At 42.3% G+C, this 15161-nt stretch overlaps 1 protein-coding gene across 5 annotated transcripts; it reads left to right on the top strand.

Moving 5' to 3' along the window:
* LOC139577912 (SUMO-conjugating enzyme UBC9-B) lies at window positions 1–14435 on the top strand. Of its 5 annotated transcripts, none has more exons than XM_071405048.1 (7): window positions 1–153; window positions 2040–2111; window positions 2599–2682; window positions 3025–3097; window positions 4388–4446; window positions 10919–10998; window positions 11224–14435. In XM_071405048.1, exons 2-7 carry the CDS (start codon window positions 2046–2048, stop codon window positions 11282–11284), a joined length of 423 nt encoding a protein of 140 aa, XP_071261149.1. In that variant the 5' UTR covers window positions 1–153; window positions 2040–2045; the 3' UTR covers window positions 11285–14435. The 5 variants fall into 5 exon arrangements, with proteins under 5 accessions (XP_071261149.1, XP_071261153.1, XP_071261140.1 ...); XM_071405039.1 differs by having other exon boundaries at window positions 2–153; window positions 4337–4446; window positions 11224–13762; XM_071405043.1 differs by having other exon boundaries at window positions 18–153; window positions 2016–2111; window positions 4337–4446; window positions 11224–13762.
* Window positions 14436–15161: the final 726 nt, after the last annotated feature.

Genomic DNA, 15161 nt, shown 5'->3' with positions numbered 1-15161 from the left:
GGTCCTATTTAGCCTAGGCTAAATTTCAGGGGGGTTTTCAGGAGGGAAACTTCACTAGCCTAGCTAGATTTGTCTCGAGTTAGATCCAAAAGAAATTGGGCTTACCCGAGTGTTCTTTTAAAAATATAGCTAGTGATTTTTATCACACTGAAGGTAAGTCTTTGTCGCCTACTGAGAATGTTTTGTTTTTTATCCGTAGTCTAAGTTTTCGTGTTTTTTTGGTTTGGGGTTTATGAAGCTAACGCTAGAAAGCTTGCTAACTTGCTACTGTTAGCTAGGCTAAAGTAGTTGGCTGGCTAGCTAACTACGCTATCCAGACGGAAGACTGAAACCCCATGCATTCACGTCAATCTTAAACGTCATGTTGCTTTCTCGGCTGGATATGTATTTAAAAGGTTAAGGCACCCTAAACTGGACTTCTATGTAGCTAACCTAGCCTCGAAATGTGACGGCTGCGCACTCTGTTGCACACTTGTTTAGCGGATTTTCGTGCCAGAATTGCGCAGAGTTGCATTATCGCTTAGGACAACAGACTGCAATTGTGTCTACTGCTTTACAAGTTATCCAATCAATATACTTTATGGGGCATGTGTGTCAACAAAATACGCTGCTATAGCTAACATGTTAGTTTGCAACCAGCGTTACCTGTAATGCTGCTTTGTACCATTCCCGCTGAGTGATAACCTAAACATCCAACAGATATCTCGGTTGTGAATTTAATTCCTTTAGCTCAAGGCCAAAGTTTTCCCTGTAATTAAATTATAGGTCTCTCAATCTTGTCAGCATATTGATAGTGGCACATTCAAACAATGAGTTGCGTTAGTCTGGTATGAAGCTTCAATATTATAGCCACAGATGAAACAATGAGACAGATATTACACTGAATTTTTAAATATGAAGCATCGCTTGGCGTTTCCTCTCACTACCAAATATGGTAGTGAGAGGAAGTCCACTGGCGTGCAGTGGGAGAAGATGCAACGAAATCGATGTTGGTCTATATTCTGCACATTTTCTCATCGATGAAACACTTATCTCAAAACAGTTTTCTATTCCCAAAACTAGAATCTGTTTTGAACAGAGTGGATTAAGATCAGTAGACTTTAGCCTTTGCCAAAGTTTTTAAAGTCGCTTTGTTTAGGAGTGCAAAGTTGAATTGAGGTATTGCACATGCGCATTTCAGAGTAGGCGTTCCCTAACGGAAATATTCAGATGTATGCTAGAACTGGCCAATAGGATCGCGCTAGCCCGTGTTTGCCATTGCCCGCCACCTTGCTTGTTCTGCCCACTATGACTCATCTGTTCCCATTAGAATTGAGTGTGGTCCATCTTGGTTCAGTTATTAAAATATTTGCTATAGCTTTTCTACACCAGGGGCCCCAGCTACCTACAATAACCAGGCTTCCCAGATAATGTGATGTAAAATATTTTCACAAGTGTATGAATCAATCAAAAACGGAATAAACTGGTGGGTCTTTGGATTGTTTTATGCAGTCAATGCTTACATTACACTCAGAGAAAAAAGGGCTCTGAAAGGGTTCTTCGGCTGTCCCCATAGGGGAACCCTTCTGAGTTCCAGGTTCTACCTGGATCCAAAAGAGTTTCTGCAAAGGGTTCTCCTATGAGGACAGTAAGTACCAGATTGCACCTTTCCTAAGAGCGTAGGAGAACTTAAAGCCTACCTGAATGGAAGTAGTTGTACCTTTTACTACACACATATATGAGCAACAAGCTGCATTACAATGATGTTGAAAACAATATGAAAGAATGAGTTCATATTTAACACATTTAGGCTAGGTCTCTGGTTGCGGCCCTTGGCACCTGTGGATGTGACCTAGTTGAAGTGGTTGCAGTATTGCGCTTTCTGAGCACCACATTTGGCTGTGCTGTTATCCAGAGACTAGTAACCAGAGAGAAATGACAACCACCTGAACTGATCTGTGGGCTGGACTTGTGCATCACATATGCATTGTTTATTTCAATAGAACTGTAAACAACTGTTGATCCCTTTTTCCCAGTTGATCTTAATGTTTTTGATTTAGGGAGTCATGTCTGGTATAGCCTTAAGTCGTCTTGCACAAGAAAGAAAGGCCTGGAGAAAAGACCATCCTTTTGTGAGTATAAAGGGACTTGGGTGGAAGCCATTTAAATGTCAACAGTGCCTTTGCGTAGAAGCTTAGCTGGTTCTTTAAGGGCATGTGTCATTTTGGAAGACCTGTTTGTGGAAATGTTTCCTGGATCTTCTATTCCACATAACATTTTTCACTATGCCAAGCAGAGCTGTACTGCCCTGGCCTGATTGAATAAGCTTTATTGATCCCAAATGGGAAATTGGATTTGTCATCAACATAACTCTGACAGGGAGACAATACAGGCATAGGCCTACATCTGAACACGTACTGCATGGCTTTGGAACAAATAAAATAGCCTACATTACAGGTGACTGAGCCGTTAACAGGGCAGCGCTGCCAACTAACCACATTGAGTTACGCATCCATAGAGGGTTGGGGGCTAAGGTTTGATTCTGGGCAGGGCTGTAGTTGGAAAGTTCATGGAGTTGGACATTTAATGTGTTGGACAACATCTCTTCTCTCTCCCTAGGGGTTTGTTGCTGTGCCAACAAAAAACCCAGATGGAACAATGAACTTGATGAATTGGGAGTGTGCCATCCCGGGAAAGAAGGGGGTAAGAGTCTCTCTGGAGTGAGCGCTGAACTTTATATGTATTGTAGTCACCACTATGTTCAGACTGGAGGAAGTGATCACTCCTGTGCAGCATAATAAATTTTCACTATGTCTTTCACCTGGACAGCAGATTTTGTTTTAATACAACTAAGCAGAGTATTAATATGTTGTAGGAGATATTAAATACACTGAGGTGCTGGTACTAACGTCTGTATAGCTGCTGGATGGCCAGTGAACCAATTTTAATTGATTACAACAGTTGTGCAACATTCTCATTGCTTCACAATGAGTAACTCCAGTTACTGAAGGAGTGTTGACCAAATTTCTGTATTTCTCTCCACAGACCCCATGGGAGGGGGGCTTGTTCAAACTCCGAATGCTCTTCAAGGATGACTATCCTTCTTCACCTCCCAAGTGTATGTTTTCTCTTTTTAAATATCCAATGCAGCTGTTATCTGTATCATTTCTGGGTAACAGTTAAGTACCTTACTGTGGGTGAATGATGTCTTGCCATAGAGATCCAGCATTTACAATATTACACTGATTAGCCAGATGGTGGCCCTATAACAAGAAAATGCAAACTTTCAGAGGTCATGCCCCTCACCCCGTATTACATAAAGTCATGAAATTCGCTACAAGGGTCCCTCATAAGGAACTAATTTGCCTCGGGGACCCATAAGGTCTGCCATTAAGACATTTGTGAAACACCTAAGGTGCTGCTCTTATGGCACCGAATGACTGATCTCCATGGAACATGGATATGGCCAAAGGTCTCAACGCAATATTTTCCAGACTAGTACCTAAAACATGGCCACTATTGATGGCGCAGCACAATTGACCCAGCGTTGGCCGTCATTGTAAATAATCTTTTTTTTCTTAAATGACTTCTAGTTAAATAAAAAATGTTTTACCGATGTTCATGTCGATGTGATCTGGCACATAAATGCATATCAGTCAAACATGTTCATTGTAACTAAATTTGGTACGAATATTGCAAACACTGTCAATACTCAACATATGCAAGAGCATTCATATTGACCACATGGTGGCTCTATAATGGGCACATGTGTTTATTGCTGTCTGACTCAATTATGAAATTTGGCACACATGCTCAGAGATGAGTCTAGCTAACCGACACTCTGACACCACGGGACCCATTTGACACCATGTGTGAGTGATGCGTCTTGACAAATGGATCTGTCATTTACAGAATTAGTGAGTGCCCCTAGGGGGCGTTGCATTATTAGTGGGGGACGACATGTTTACTCTTGCCTTGTTTTCAATTAAAATGGCCAACAAACAAAAATAGCTTCTTAGCGAAGAGCAATTTCTCAAGAAATAATTTTGCTAGGACTGGTGTGAGTGGGTAGGTGGAAAACAGAAAAACAGCTGTTTGAACTCCCCTTATTGGTCTATTAACACATTTACCAGGCAGGCTGAAACTACATCCCACCAAAACAGGCTGAAATTTCAGTCTCTTTTCAAACCGCTCTTATACTAAAAGGGCATTATCATAATGTTCAGTATTATTCCAACCTCAGTGCGGATAGAGGGAGAGATCTATCGAAAATCACTGTTTAATGAACTGCAAATAAGTGCCATCTGGAATTTTCTCCAGATTGTGCTAATAATTATATTTTCTCCGCTCTTGGCAGGCAAATTTGAGCCCCCTTTGTTCCATCCAAATGTATATCCCTCTGGTACAGTCTGTCTATCGATTTTAGAGGAGGACAAAGACTGGAGACCAGCCATCACTATCAAACAAGTAAGAGCTTTCATCCAAGACCTCTTCTCTGGTTTTAGCTTTTTCTTTGCCTATAACCCCAGGAATAGTTATACTCCCCTCAGTATGTATTTAGACAGTGAAGCTGATATTAAACATTTGTCTGTGTACTCCAGCATTTTGGATTTGAGAGAAAATGTTTCATGAGGCGACGGTACAGAATGTCACATTTTGAGTATTTTCATACAGATCTGTTTTAATCATTTAGAAATGAAAGCACTTTATGTATCTAGTCCCCCCTTTTCCAAAAATTCTGAGAAAGATACAAAAATAATAGAAGTGTTAATAAATGCACAATGAGTAACGCAAACTTGGCTATACACATGGGTACCAGTAGAGTCGATGTGCAGGGGTACAAGGTAATTGCTGAGAGTGCATTCACCTTGACTTTGACAATTTTGTTACGTTACAGCCTTATTTAAAAAAATCATCAATCTAAACACAATACCACATAATGACACAGCACAACAGGTTTTTAGAAATGTTTGCAAATTTATACAAAAAAAACTGAAACCTTATTTACTTACGTATTCAGACCCTTTGCTATGAGACTTGAAGTTGAGCTCCAGTGCATCCTGTTTCCTTGAGCTGATAACACAACTTGGAGTCCACCTGTAATAAATTCAATTGATTGGACATGATTTGGAAAAGCACACAACTGTCTATATAAGGTCCCATGGTTGACAGTGCATGTCGGCGCAAAAACCAATCCATGAGCTCTAAGGAATTGTCCGTAGAGCGCCGAGAACAAATTCTGTCGAGGCACAGATCTAGGGAAGGGTACCAAAAAATGTGTTCAGCATATAAGGTTCCCAAGAACAGTGGCCTCCATCACTCTTAAATGGAAGAGGTGTTTGGAACCACTGACATTTCCTAGAGTTGGCCAAACTGCGCAATCGGGGGAGAAGGGTCTTTGTCAGGGAAGTGCCCAAAAACCTGATGGTCACTCTGACAGAGCTCCAGAGTCCCTCTGTGGGAGAACCTTCCAGAAGGACAGCCATCTCCATCTCTGTAGCACTCCACCAATCAGGCATTTATGGTATAGGGGCCAGATGGAAGCGACTCCTCACATGACAGCCTGCTTGGAGTTTATCAAAAGGCACTTTAAGACTCTTAGACCATGAGAAACAAGATTCTCTGGTCTGATGAAACCTACCACCATCCCTACAGAGAAGCATTGTGGTGGCAGCATCTTGCTGTGGGGATGTCAGTCAGTATCTGGTGTGGCCACCAGCTGCATTAACTACTGCAGTGCATCTCCTCATGGACTGTACCAGCTTTGCCGTTTCTTGCTGTGAGATTTTACCCCACTTTTCCACCAAGGCACCTGCAAGTTCCCAGACATTTCTTGGGGGAATGGCCCTAGCCTCCGATCCAACAGGTCTCAGACGTACTCAATGGGATTGAAATCCGGGCTCTTCGCTGGCCATGGCAGAACAGACATTCCTGTCGAGCAGGAATTCACGCACAGAACGAGCAGTATGGCTGGTGGCATTGTCATGCTGGAGGGTCATGTCAGGATGAGCCTGCAGTAAAGGTACCTCATGAGGGAGGAGGATGTCTTCCCTGTAACGCAGTCCGATGATGCTGTGACATACCGCCCCAGACCATGACGGACCCTCCACCTCCAAATCGATCCCGCTCCAGAGTACAGGCCTCTAACGCTCATTCCTTCGACGATAAACGCGAATCTGACCGTCACCCCTTGTGACACAACCGCGACTCGTCAGTGAACAGCACTTTTTGCCAGTCCTGTCTGGTCCAGCGACGGTGGGTTTGTGCCCATTGGCGACGTTGTTACCTGTGATGTCTGGTGAGGACCTGCCTTACAACAGGCCTACAAGCCCTCAGTCCAGCCTCTCAGCTTATTGCGGACAGTCTGAGCACTGATGGCGGGATTGTGCGTTCCTGGTGTAACACGGGCAGTTGCCATCCTGTACCTGTCCCGCAGGTGTGATGTTCGGATGTACCGATCCTGTGCAGGTGTTACACGTGGTCTGCCACAGCAAGATCGATGGGCTAATCCGTCCTGTCGCGCTGGCTTAGGTGTCTCAGTGCGGGCATTGCAATTTATTGGCCTGGCCACATCCGCAGTCCTCATGCCTCCTTGCAGCATGCCTAAGGCACGTTCACGCAGATGAGCAGGGACCCTGGGCATCTTTCTTTTGGTGTTTTTCAAAGTCCGTAGAAAGTCGTCTTTAGTGTCCTAAGTTTTCATAACTGTGACCTTAAATGTCTACCGTCTGTATGCTGGTAGTGTCTTAACGACTGTTACACAGGTGCATGTATATTAATTGTTTATGGTTCATTGAACAAGCATGGGAAACGGTGTTTAAACCCTTTACAATGAAGATCTGTGAAGTTATTTGGATATTTACAAATTCTTTGAAAGACAGTCCTGAAAGGGATGTTTCTTTTTTGCGGAGTTTGTGTTCCTCTTGTCCAGATGGGAGAAGGCTATGTGGAGCGCAATGGCTTGCCTCATCTGTTGATCTTTTGGGCTGGTATGTGAGTTGGTTTGGGTCTGGGATGATGGTGGTGTGAGCCATAACCAGCCCTTCAAAGCGTTTCATGGCTACAGATGAATGCTACGGGGTGATTGTCATTTAGACTGGTTACATTTTTGTTCTTGGTCACAGGGATATGGTGGTCTGCTTGGAACATGTAGGTATTACAGACTGGGTCAGGGAGGATGAAAATGACAGGTTAAACACTTGCCAGCTGGTCAGCGCATGCTCTGAGTATGGGTCCTGGTAATCCGTCTGGCCTTGTAAATGTTAACCTGTTTTAAGGTCTTCCTCACAACAGCTACGTAGAGCGTGATCAGCTGGTGCTCTCATCCATGTTCCAGTGTTGCTTGCCTCAAAGCAAGCATGGAATGCAATTCTCATCTGGTAGGCTTGCGTCGCTGGGCAGCTTGCGGCTGGGCTTTCCTTTGTTATCTGAAAGTTTTCAAGCCCTGCCTCAACCGACGAGCGTCAGAGCCAGTGTAATAGGATTCGGTCTTAGTTCTGTATTGATGCTTCGACTGTCTGATGGTTCGTTATGTTTGAGGTGTTTGTAAGCTTCTCACCTTTTCACGAAAGGGTCATATTAGTGTAGCTCAAACTGTTAGTCTGCTACAGACAGAAGTTGGGAGATTGGCTGTACCGACTTCAGAGGAGTCCCAAGACTCTTGTGGGGGTCGTAGAGCAAAACTGAGAACGCTTGTTTGTGAGAGGGGGTCATAGTTTTTAGGCCAAACCGTTTGGACGCAACAGCTGATTTTGTGAAGACAGATTTTTGGTATATCTCATTGTCTGACAAACACCGCTCTAGCTCTGTCACCGCAAATGTAGAAGTGCGACATCGGCGGATGCGGTGGATTGAGACATCAACGCAAAATAAACCATCGCTAGCTTCAACTACAGATTGTATTTGTTTTTTTTATTATAATGCTAATTAGTTTTCCGTGAGTGTACGGACATCGACTCTAGGGAGTTAATGGGTAGGAAGCATGACTTTTCTCATCCAAGTGTGGTCAAAGAGTAACTTAGTTGTAGTCTAGATCTGGTTACCTATAACTGCTAACATAGTTTTAGCGTTTATACATTTAATTTCTGGATGTCTTCGGAACTACCCACGATGCACTTTCTGAACGTCATATGGAGAACAGCTGCTACCTAGCCATTTTCATCTGGCTAACGTTATCTACTACCCAATAGCTATAGGAGGACAGGCTCATTGTAATGACTGCAATGGAAAAAATGTACGTTAATTCCATATGCTTGATACCATTCCATTAATTCCAGTCCAGCCATGACAATGAGCCTGTCCTCCTATAGCTCTGGTTGATAGCACTGCGCGTGTCAGCCAGTAGCTAACGTAGTGTTAGCAGACTAGTAGTGCTTGCAAGCTAATTTGTAGCAATACATTCATAGTGTTTGCAAGTTGGCAGAAAATGTAATTGAAACCGGTAGTCATGAATGCAGTCGATTGTGGGTTACTAATGCATTCTTTAGAATTCCGATCAGTTTTATGTAATAACTCAATCGAAGTGAGGGGATGTTTATGCATTTTATAATACAAATCCATAGGTTACATGTGGTTACATTTATGCTACCTACCCATTTAACCTGATCTGGGTTTCAATTCTATGAAAATGCCCTTAATGTTACAAATTTAACCAGAACATTGCACATCCACTAATGATGACAAACTTCTGGTAGCGGGCAATATAGGAAATTAACACAGGTCTCAAGCTGACCTGCTAGTGAGTAGCCAGCTAATCTTTATATTTAAAGTCTAGCTAACTTTTAACTATTTGGTTGCTAACAAGGTAGAACAGTTTAATTTTTATGAATACACCTGTCTGTCTCCAACTGTTTGAACAGCCTATTTAGATGTTGAAATCAAGTGGCCTACCTGAATAAGATGCTTATTTCTGAGAATGAGAACGGGATGCCAATTCCTTATGTAGATGTCTTTTTAATGCTCATTGCACATTTATAAAAGACTAGACAGCTAGCACACGTCTGGCTAAAATGCTGCTAGCGGTATGTGATGCTGCACGCGACAAACTGATTATTTAATTTGCCACAATCATTTTCATTGATACTTCTGCTCTGTTCTACATTTTGAGGGTCGACGCATAAGGGTATTGTTACAAAGGATAAGTTCTCTATTACAGTAGAATGGTTTCAATGTTTTGTGACGGTTTGACTTTAATGTATTTTTTTGGGGACAAAATGCAAATAGCGAGTTCAAATTGCTTGTCAGAGATGAGGACCTTTTTGTCTTTGTTGTGATTGGCGGGGAGGGGTTTGGTGTCTGCAAGTGGGAAGTTGCACATAAGGAGCGAAGGAGACCACGCCCTAAAGACAAAAGCTCATAAAAATGTATTCTTGCGATACAGACATTTTGAACATTGTGCGTAAACATACATTTTATGTTGCCATCGGATGAATCCCAGCACTTTATCAGTCTGTGCTAGCGTCTTGTAGCCTAGCATCCGCTTTATCGGACCACTTCTATATTGGGCGTGTCACTGGTACTTCCTGAGTATTTGCTTGTAAGCAGGAAACAGGAGGATGAAGTTGTGGTCAGATTTGACAAAATGGAGGTCGAGGGAGGGCTTTGTATGCTTATCTGTGTGGAGAGTAAAGGTGATAGAGCTTTCGCTTCTATTTGCTCAGGTGACATGCTGGTAGAAATTGTCATGGATTTCAGTTTCCCTGCATTAAAATCCTCAGACACTAGGATCGCTGCTTCTGGATGAGTGTTCTTGTTTGCTTATGACCCTATACAGCTCGTTGAGTGGCGGTAAATAGACAGCGAAGAAAAATATAGATGACCACCCCCTTGGTAAATAGTATGTAGTGTATCAAAGTAGTCAAAGGTTTAGTATTTGGGCCTATATTCCTTGCACACAATGACTACATCAAGCTTGTGACTCTACTAACTCGTTTGATGCATTTGCATTTTGTTTTGGGTTTTGTTTTGACAAATAGGAACTGAATGGTGATTTGATGACCCGAGTAATTTTTTCTTGGAAAGTAGATGTTTTTGAACACTTGTAAATTAATCCTGAGAATGCCATGATTTAAGAAGTCATGAATAATGATTCCAGTCAGAGGCTACAACAAAACATGTTACCATCTCCAAGAACAGGAGATTATCATTTTTCAGAGGTATGATCTTTGCGCCTCTAACCTCACCGTAATTCACTAATACATTTTGAAACAGTTAAACGGATATGTAGGATAATATCCTTGAATAAAGGTGATTTTCTGTACGGTCACCTTAGGGTGGCAGGGTAGTGGTTAGAGCGTTGGACAAGTAACCGAAAGGTTGCAGGTTCAAATCCCTGAGCTGACAAGGTACAAATCTGTCATTCTGCCCCTGAACAGGCAGTTAACCCACTAGGCCGTCATTGAAAATAAGAATTTGTTCTTAAGTGACTTGCCTAGTTAAATAAAGGTAAAATATATTTTGGCCCCCGAGTGGCGGCGCGGTCTAAGGCACTGCATTTCAGTGCTAGAGGCGTCACTACAGACACCCTGGTTCGAATCCAGGCTTAACAACCGGCTGTGATTGGGAGTCCATAGGGCAGTGCACAATTGTCCCAGCGTCGTCCGGGTTTGGCCTGTGTAGGCAGTCATTGTAAATAAGAATTTGTTCTTAACGGACTTGCCTAGTTAAAACATTTTATTTAACTGACCTCAAATCCAAAATGCTGGGCTATAGACTAACAATTTTATCTTTATTGTCGAAATGCATATGGAGTGATCTTTGCATCGTTGTGGATGAGAACTGTACGCGTGTATACAGGTGACTCTTGGCTGCACTGTAAATGGCTTTGCTGTAGAGGGCAGCATGGCTTCATGGTGGTTACTTATTAGGTGAAATTAATTTGAAGCCATGGAAAGTTGCGAACACAAATTGCCATTATACAGTACTTTGTTTTCATCCACAGATATTGTTAGGAATCCAAGAGCTCCTAAATGAACCAAATATCCAGGATCCTGCACAAGCTGAGGCGTATACAATTTACTGGTGGGTCTGAGCCAGTAGATATTTTAATTAATTGAAAGGTTTGTCAAATGTCAGTCGGAATAGGATATACACAGCTGCTCGCACAATCTTCTCATTAGCTTGTGCCCCTCCTGGTCAATGGTTTGTCTAGCTGTTCGCCAACATTGTTGCAAGGCTGTTAGTTGATACTTGATATTTCCAGGAAATATCCCATTCCTCATAACATGCCTCCATCTTTCATTTCAGCCAAAACAGAGTGGAATATGAAAAAAGGGTTCGAGCACAAGCCAAAAAGTTTTCTCCATAAAGCTTCAAGACTACACAAGAGAAGAAATTGGTTTGCTGAGGATTTTGTCTCTGCCCCCTTTTTGTCTGCCTCCAACTATTTCCTGCTGGACTGTTTTAAAACTGAATGTGTGCCATTTCTGTCCATCACCCACATACTGATGCACCCCTTTGCTTTTTTTTGATTTGGAAGTCCCGGATTTGAAGGTGGACTATGCTGTCACCACAAAGGATTTTCCGTACTCTAACTGTGGTATTTCCTTTTTCAAGAGCTCACGCTTGTCAGAAAAGACTGTACGAAATGGGAGTCACTTCTGTTGATTTTTATTATTCTATTCAATGTTAGAATTATTTTCTATATGTTCTGATAAAGATATAGAGAAACAGGCCTCAATGAATCTATTCAAAGGTAGTTTAGTGTCTCTGCATCAGACTCTTAAGTTGTTTTGGTCCAAATATTTAGATTTAATTAAGTATGTTTGTACAAAGCTAGTGTTAATACATGTAGATGGACTCAGTTCCATCTTTCCCAATGCATTGTGTTGCCAGTTGAATGTGTGTTACTCTTGAAGGTGGACTTTGGGTAACAATAACAGCTTTAGACTGTGTACATGATTGATTTGATCAAGGTCATTTTAATGCTTAAAAACAAATTGTTGAATAAGATATTTGGCTACAGAAGTGCCATTTATCGATCGCTTCTGTCCAAAAACCAAATCCTGTGACTTAACAACACATACTGGATGAGTTACCGGCTAGCTTAACTAACAAACTACCTACATCGGTAGCTGCATGCATGACCAGAATGAACTACTAAAAGCACACCATTTCTGTTTGAATATGGAGAAAGCTTAGGAGTTGGACTGTTTGTCGTGCCCAAAGTCTACCTTTTAAAGCTGTTAGTGCACAGTAAGGATACTGGATTGTAAGGTTTTGAGTGACCGTCAGGACTGTTCAAACGAGACTGTACCTATGAGACAATCTGGTAACCCTACATAAGGGACCCTTTCAACGGAGGATGTAACGGGTTTATAGATCCTGGCGGCCCGTCATTTAGTTTTCTGAGATTGTTTTGCACGTAAGACTAAAACCAACAAATCAGCTCCAAGTGATTTTTATTTGAGGTCTGTTCCAAAGTATTCCCACGCAAAATAGAGATGAGATTGTTAACAAGTTTTGAAATAGTTTTGTCAAATATCTGTTTGGGATTCTTGCGGTCAATTTGCAGTCTGCAAATATTTAATGTTCCGGCCCCCTGACCATCCGCTCAAGGAAAACTCGTCGTGCCTGGAATCTAGTTGCACTATCCCTTTAGAGCAGGGATCGTTGAGATTTTGACAACTAAGACATGTTATCCATGAGTTCATATGACTGGGCAGGTAGAAAAAGGCAAAATAGCCAAAATCTCTCTTATCCCTTTAATCAATATAACTAGGGAATAGTAATTGACTTCTGTATGTGTGCATGTTACACCTTTTCAAAGAGGGAATCCTCTTCGCTCTACACTAACCCCATGGGCCCTTTATGATTGCGTTTCACATTCTGGTTACAGCTAGCAATTAACACATCATGCAAATTTCAGGTTTTGTGATGCAAATGATATCATTAGTGCAGTCACCGTCATGCACACCAGCTATACATCCTGTTTTGTGGCAGATTTGCTCAGGAACCCAAATCAGTGTTGATATTACATGACCAACATGTTTATCAGGCTGTGTGATTTGAAGTGACTCATTTCTGTCTGATTGTCATTGACAGACTGACGTGAGTTTTTTTGGGGGCCTTTATTCCTTAGTTTCCTCTGATCCGCCTCAAATTGCTACTCTTACTGTGTACGTGAATAATAACCAAAATGAGTGTTGCTGTGTTGATGAACCAAGCCGATGCCATAAGGTGTTCCTTGGGTTGAAGTGGCATAATTCTGTAAGTCAGATTTCTAATCAGCTCAGTTCATCCACTAAGGCAATCACTTTCAGAAAATCTCCTTGGTGTCATACATAATAAGCATAATACAAACCTTGATTACACCACAGTGACATGGTGGTGTGTTGTGGATGGCTATTGATTTAGTCAGTGTTAAGTCAATGTTCGCTACTTGTTCGCTAACTGAAAATAATTTTAGGGTGAGAACAAAAAACTGGGTGTAATGGAAGAGCGTTGATGACTATCTGCAGGTTGGCTTTATGGGGCGTCATTAAACATGGATTAAAGCTAATAATTTTTTCCCAAAAGTTATTTTCCCCTTTTTACTCCCTAAACTAGGGGGCTTGTTATTTAAAGATACTGTGCCACTGCCACTTCAAACAGTTCCAGCCAGCTGGGGCGGTGCACTAATGATGTGGCCATGGAAACGGAGCTGCCAGAGGGTCACCCTGTGTCTTATCACTAAGCACAAAACATGGACAATCCTTTGTTCCCTTCTGCAGATTTAGAGTTAGGATAGCTGACATGATGGAAGATAAACCATGGAATAAATGAATTGCATATTCATTCAAACATGCTTATTCGCTGTGGAGGAATCTTACTTTTCGAAACCTGGTAACTGGGATGTGGGACAAGGCAGGAGAGGGAATCCTATACTAGCTTCATCGGCAAATGGAAGAGAGTCGCAATCTGTCCTTGACGAGTAGGTGGAGGAGGGAGTACAGGTGCTCCATCTAGCTGCAACTTCAAAGGCCTAAGAGTGACTGGACTGTTGCATCCTCTTTCAATGCTGTGCTTTCATTTCTGACTCTGAAACCCTGGAGGCCAAGTGCTGTGACAAGCCATTAAAATGTATTCCGATATAGGCACACTCCTAGAAAAAAAGTGTTCCAAAAGGGTTATTTGGCTGTTCCCATAGGATAACCCTTTTTGGGTTCCATGTGGATCCTCTGTGGAAAGGGTTTTATATGGAACCCAAAAGGGTTCTTCAAAGAGTTATCCTATGGGGACAGCTGAAGAACCCCTTTAGGTTTTAGATAGTACACTCTTAGGAAAAAAAGGTGCTATTGAGAGGTCCTTAGGAAGAAAGGCACCTTGCAGCAGACAAACAATTACGTTTAGAGGGGCTCTTTACATGGGCAACAGTCCAATCACAGTCTAACCCTTGCTGAACCCCGAGTCTCTAATTGTCAGTGACTGGGGCAGGTCATTCATTTTCATTATTAAAGAGGAAATATTAAAATAACCAACTCATCTGTTAATGCTATTGTCTGCCTACAGTCTTCCTCACTCTTTTTTTCTCTCTCCTTTCGCTATAGGCATGGCAAACTCTTTACATGACTCCTGAGCAATAAAAACTATACTGAGCAAAATATAATTGCAACATGCAACAATTTCAAAGATTTTACTGAGTTACAGTTCATATAAGGAAATCAGTCAATTGAAACAAATTCATTAGGCCCTAATCTATAGATTTCACATGACTGGGCAGGGGTGCAGCCTGGGAGAGCATAGGCCCACCCACTTGGGAGCCAGCCCACTGACTGGCGAGCCAGGCCCAGCCAATCAGAATGCATTTTTCACCACGAAAGGTCTTTATTACAGACAGAAATATTCCTCCGTTTTTTTCAGCTGTCTGAGTGGCTGGTCTCAGACAATCGCACAGGTGAAGAAGCCAGATGTGGAGGTCCTGGGCTAGCGTGGTTACACGTGGTCTGCGGTTGTGAGGCCGGGTTGGACGCACTGCCAAATTCTCTAAAACGATTTAATTATCTGGCGACAGCTCTGGTGGACATTCCTGCAGTTAGCATGCCAGTTGCACTTTCCCTTAAAACTTGAGTTATCTGTGGCATTGTGTTGTGTGGCAAAACTGCACATTTTAGAGTGGCCTTTTATTGTCCCCAGCACAAGCTGCACCTGTGTAATGATCATCCTGTTTAATCAGCTTATTGATATGCCACACCTGTCAGGTGGAT

This window comes from Salvelinus alpinus, chromosome 1 (assembly GCF_045679555.1).
Source record: "Salvelinus alpinus chromosome 1, SLU_Salpinus.1, whole genome shotgun sequence".
Taxonomy (NCBI): Eukaryota; Metazoa; Chordata; class Actinopteri; order Salmoniformes; family Salmonidae; genus Salvelinus; species Salvelinus alpinus.
The sequence above is the reverse complement of the archived record's forward strand: the minus strand, read 5'-3'. Positions and strand labels throughout refer to the sequence as shown.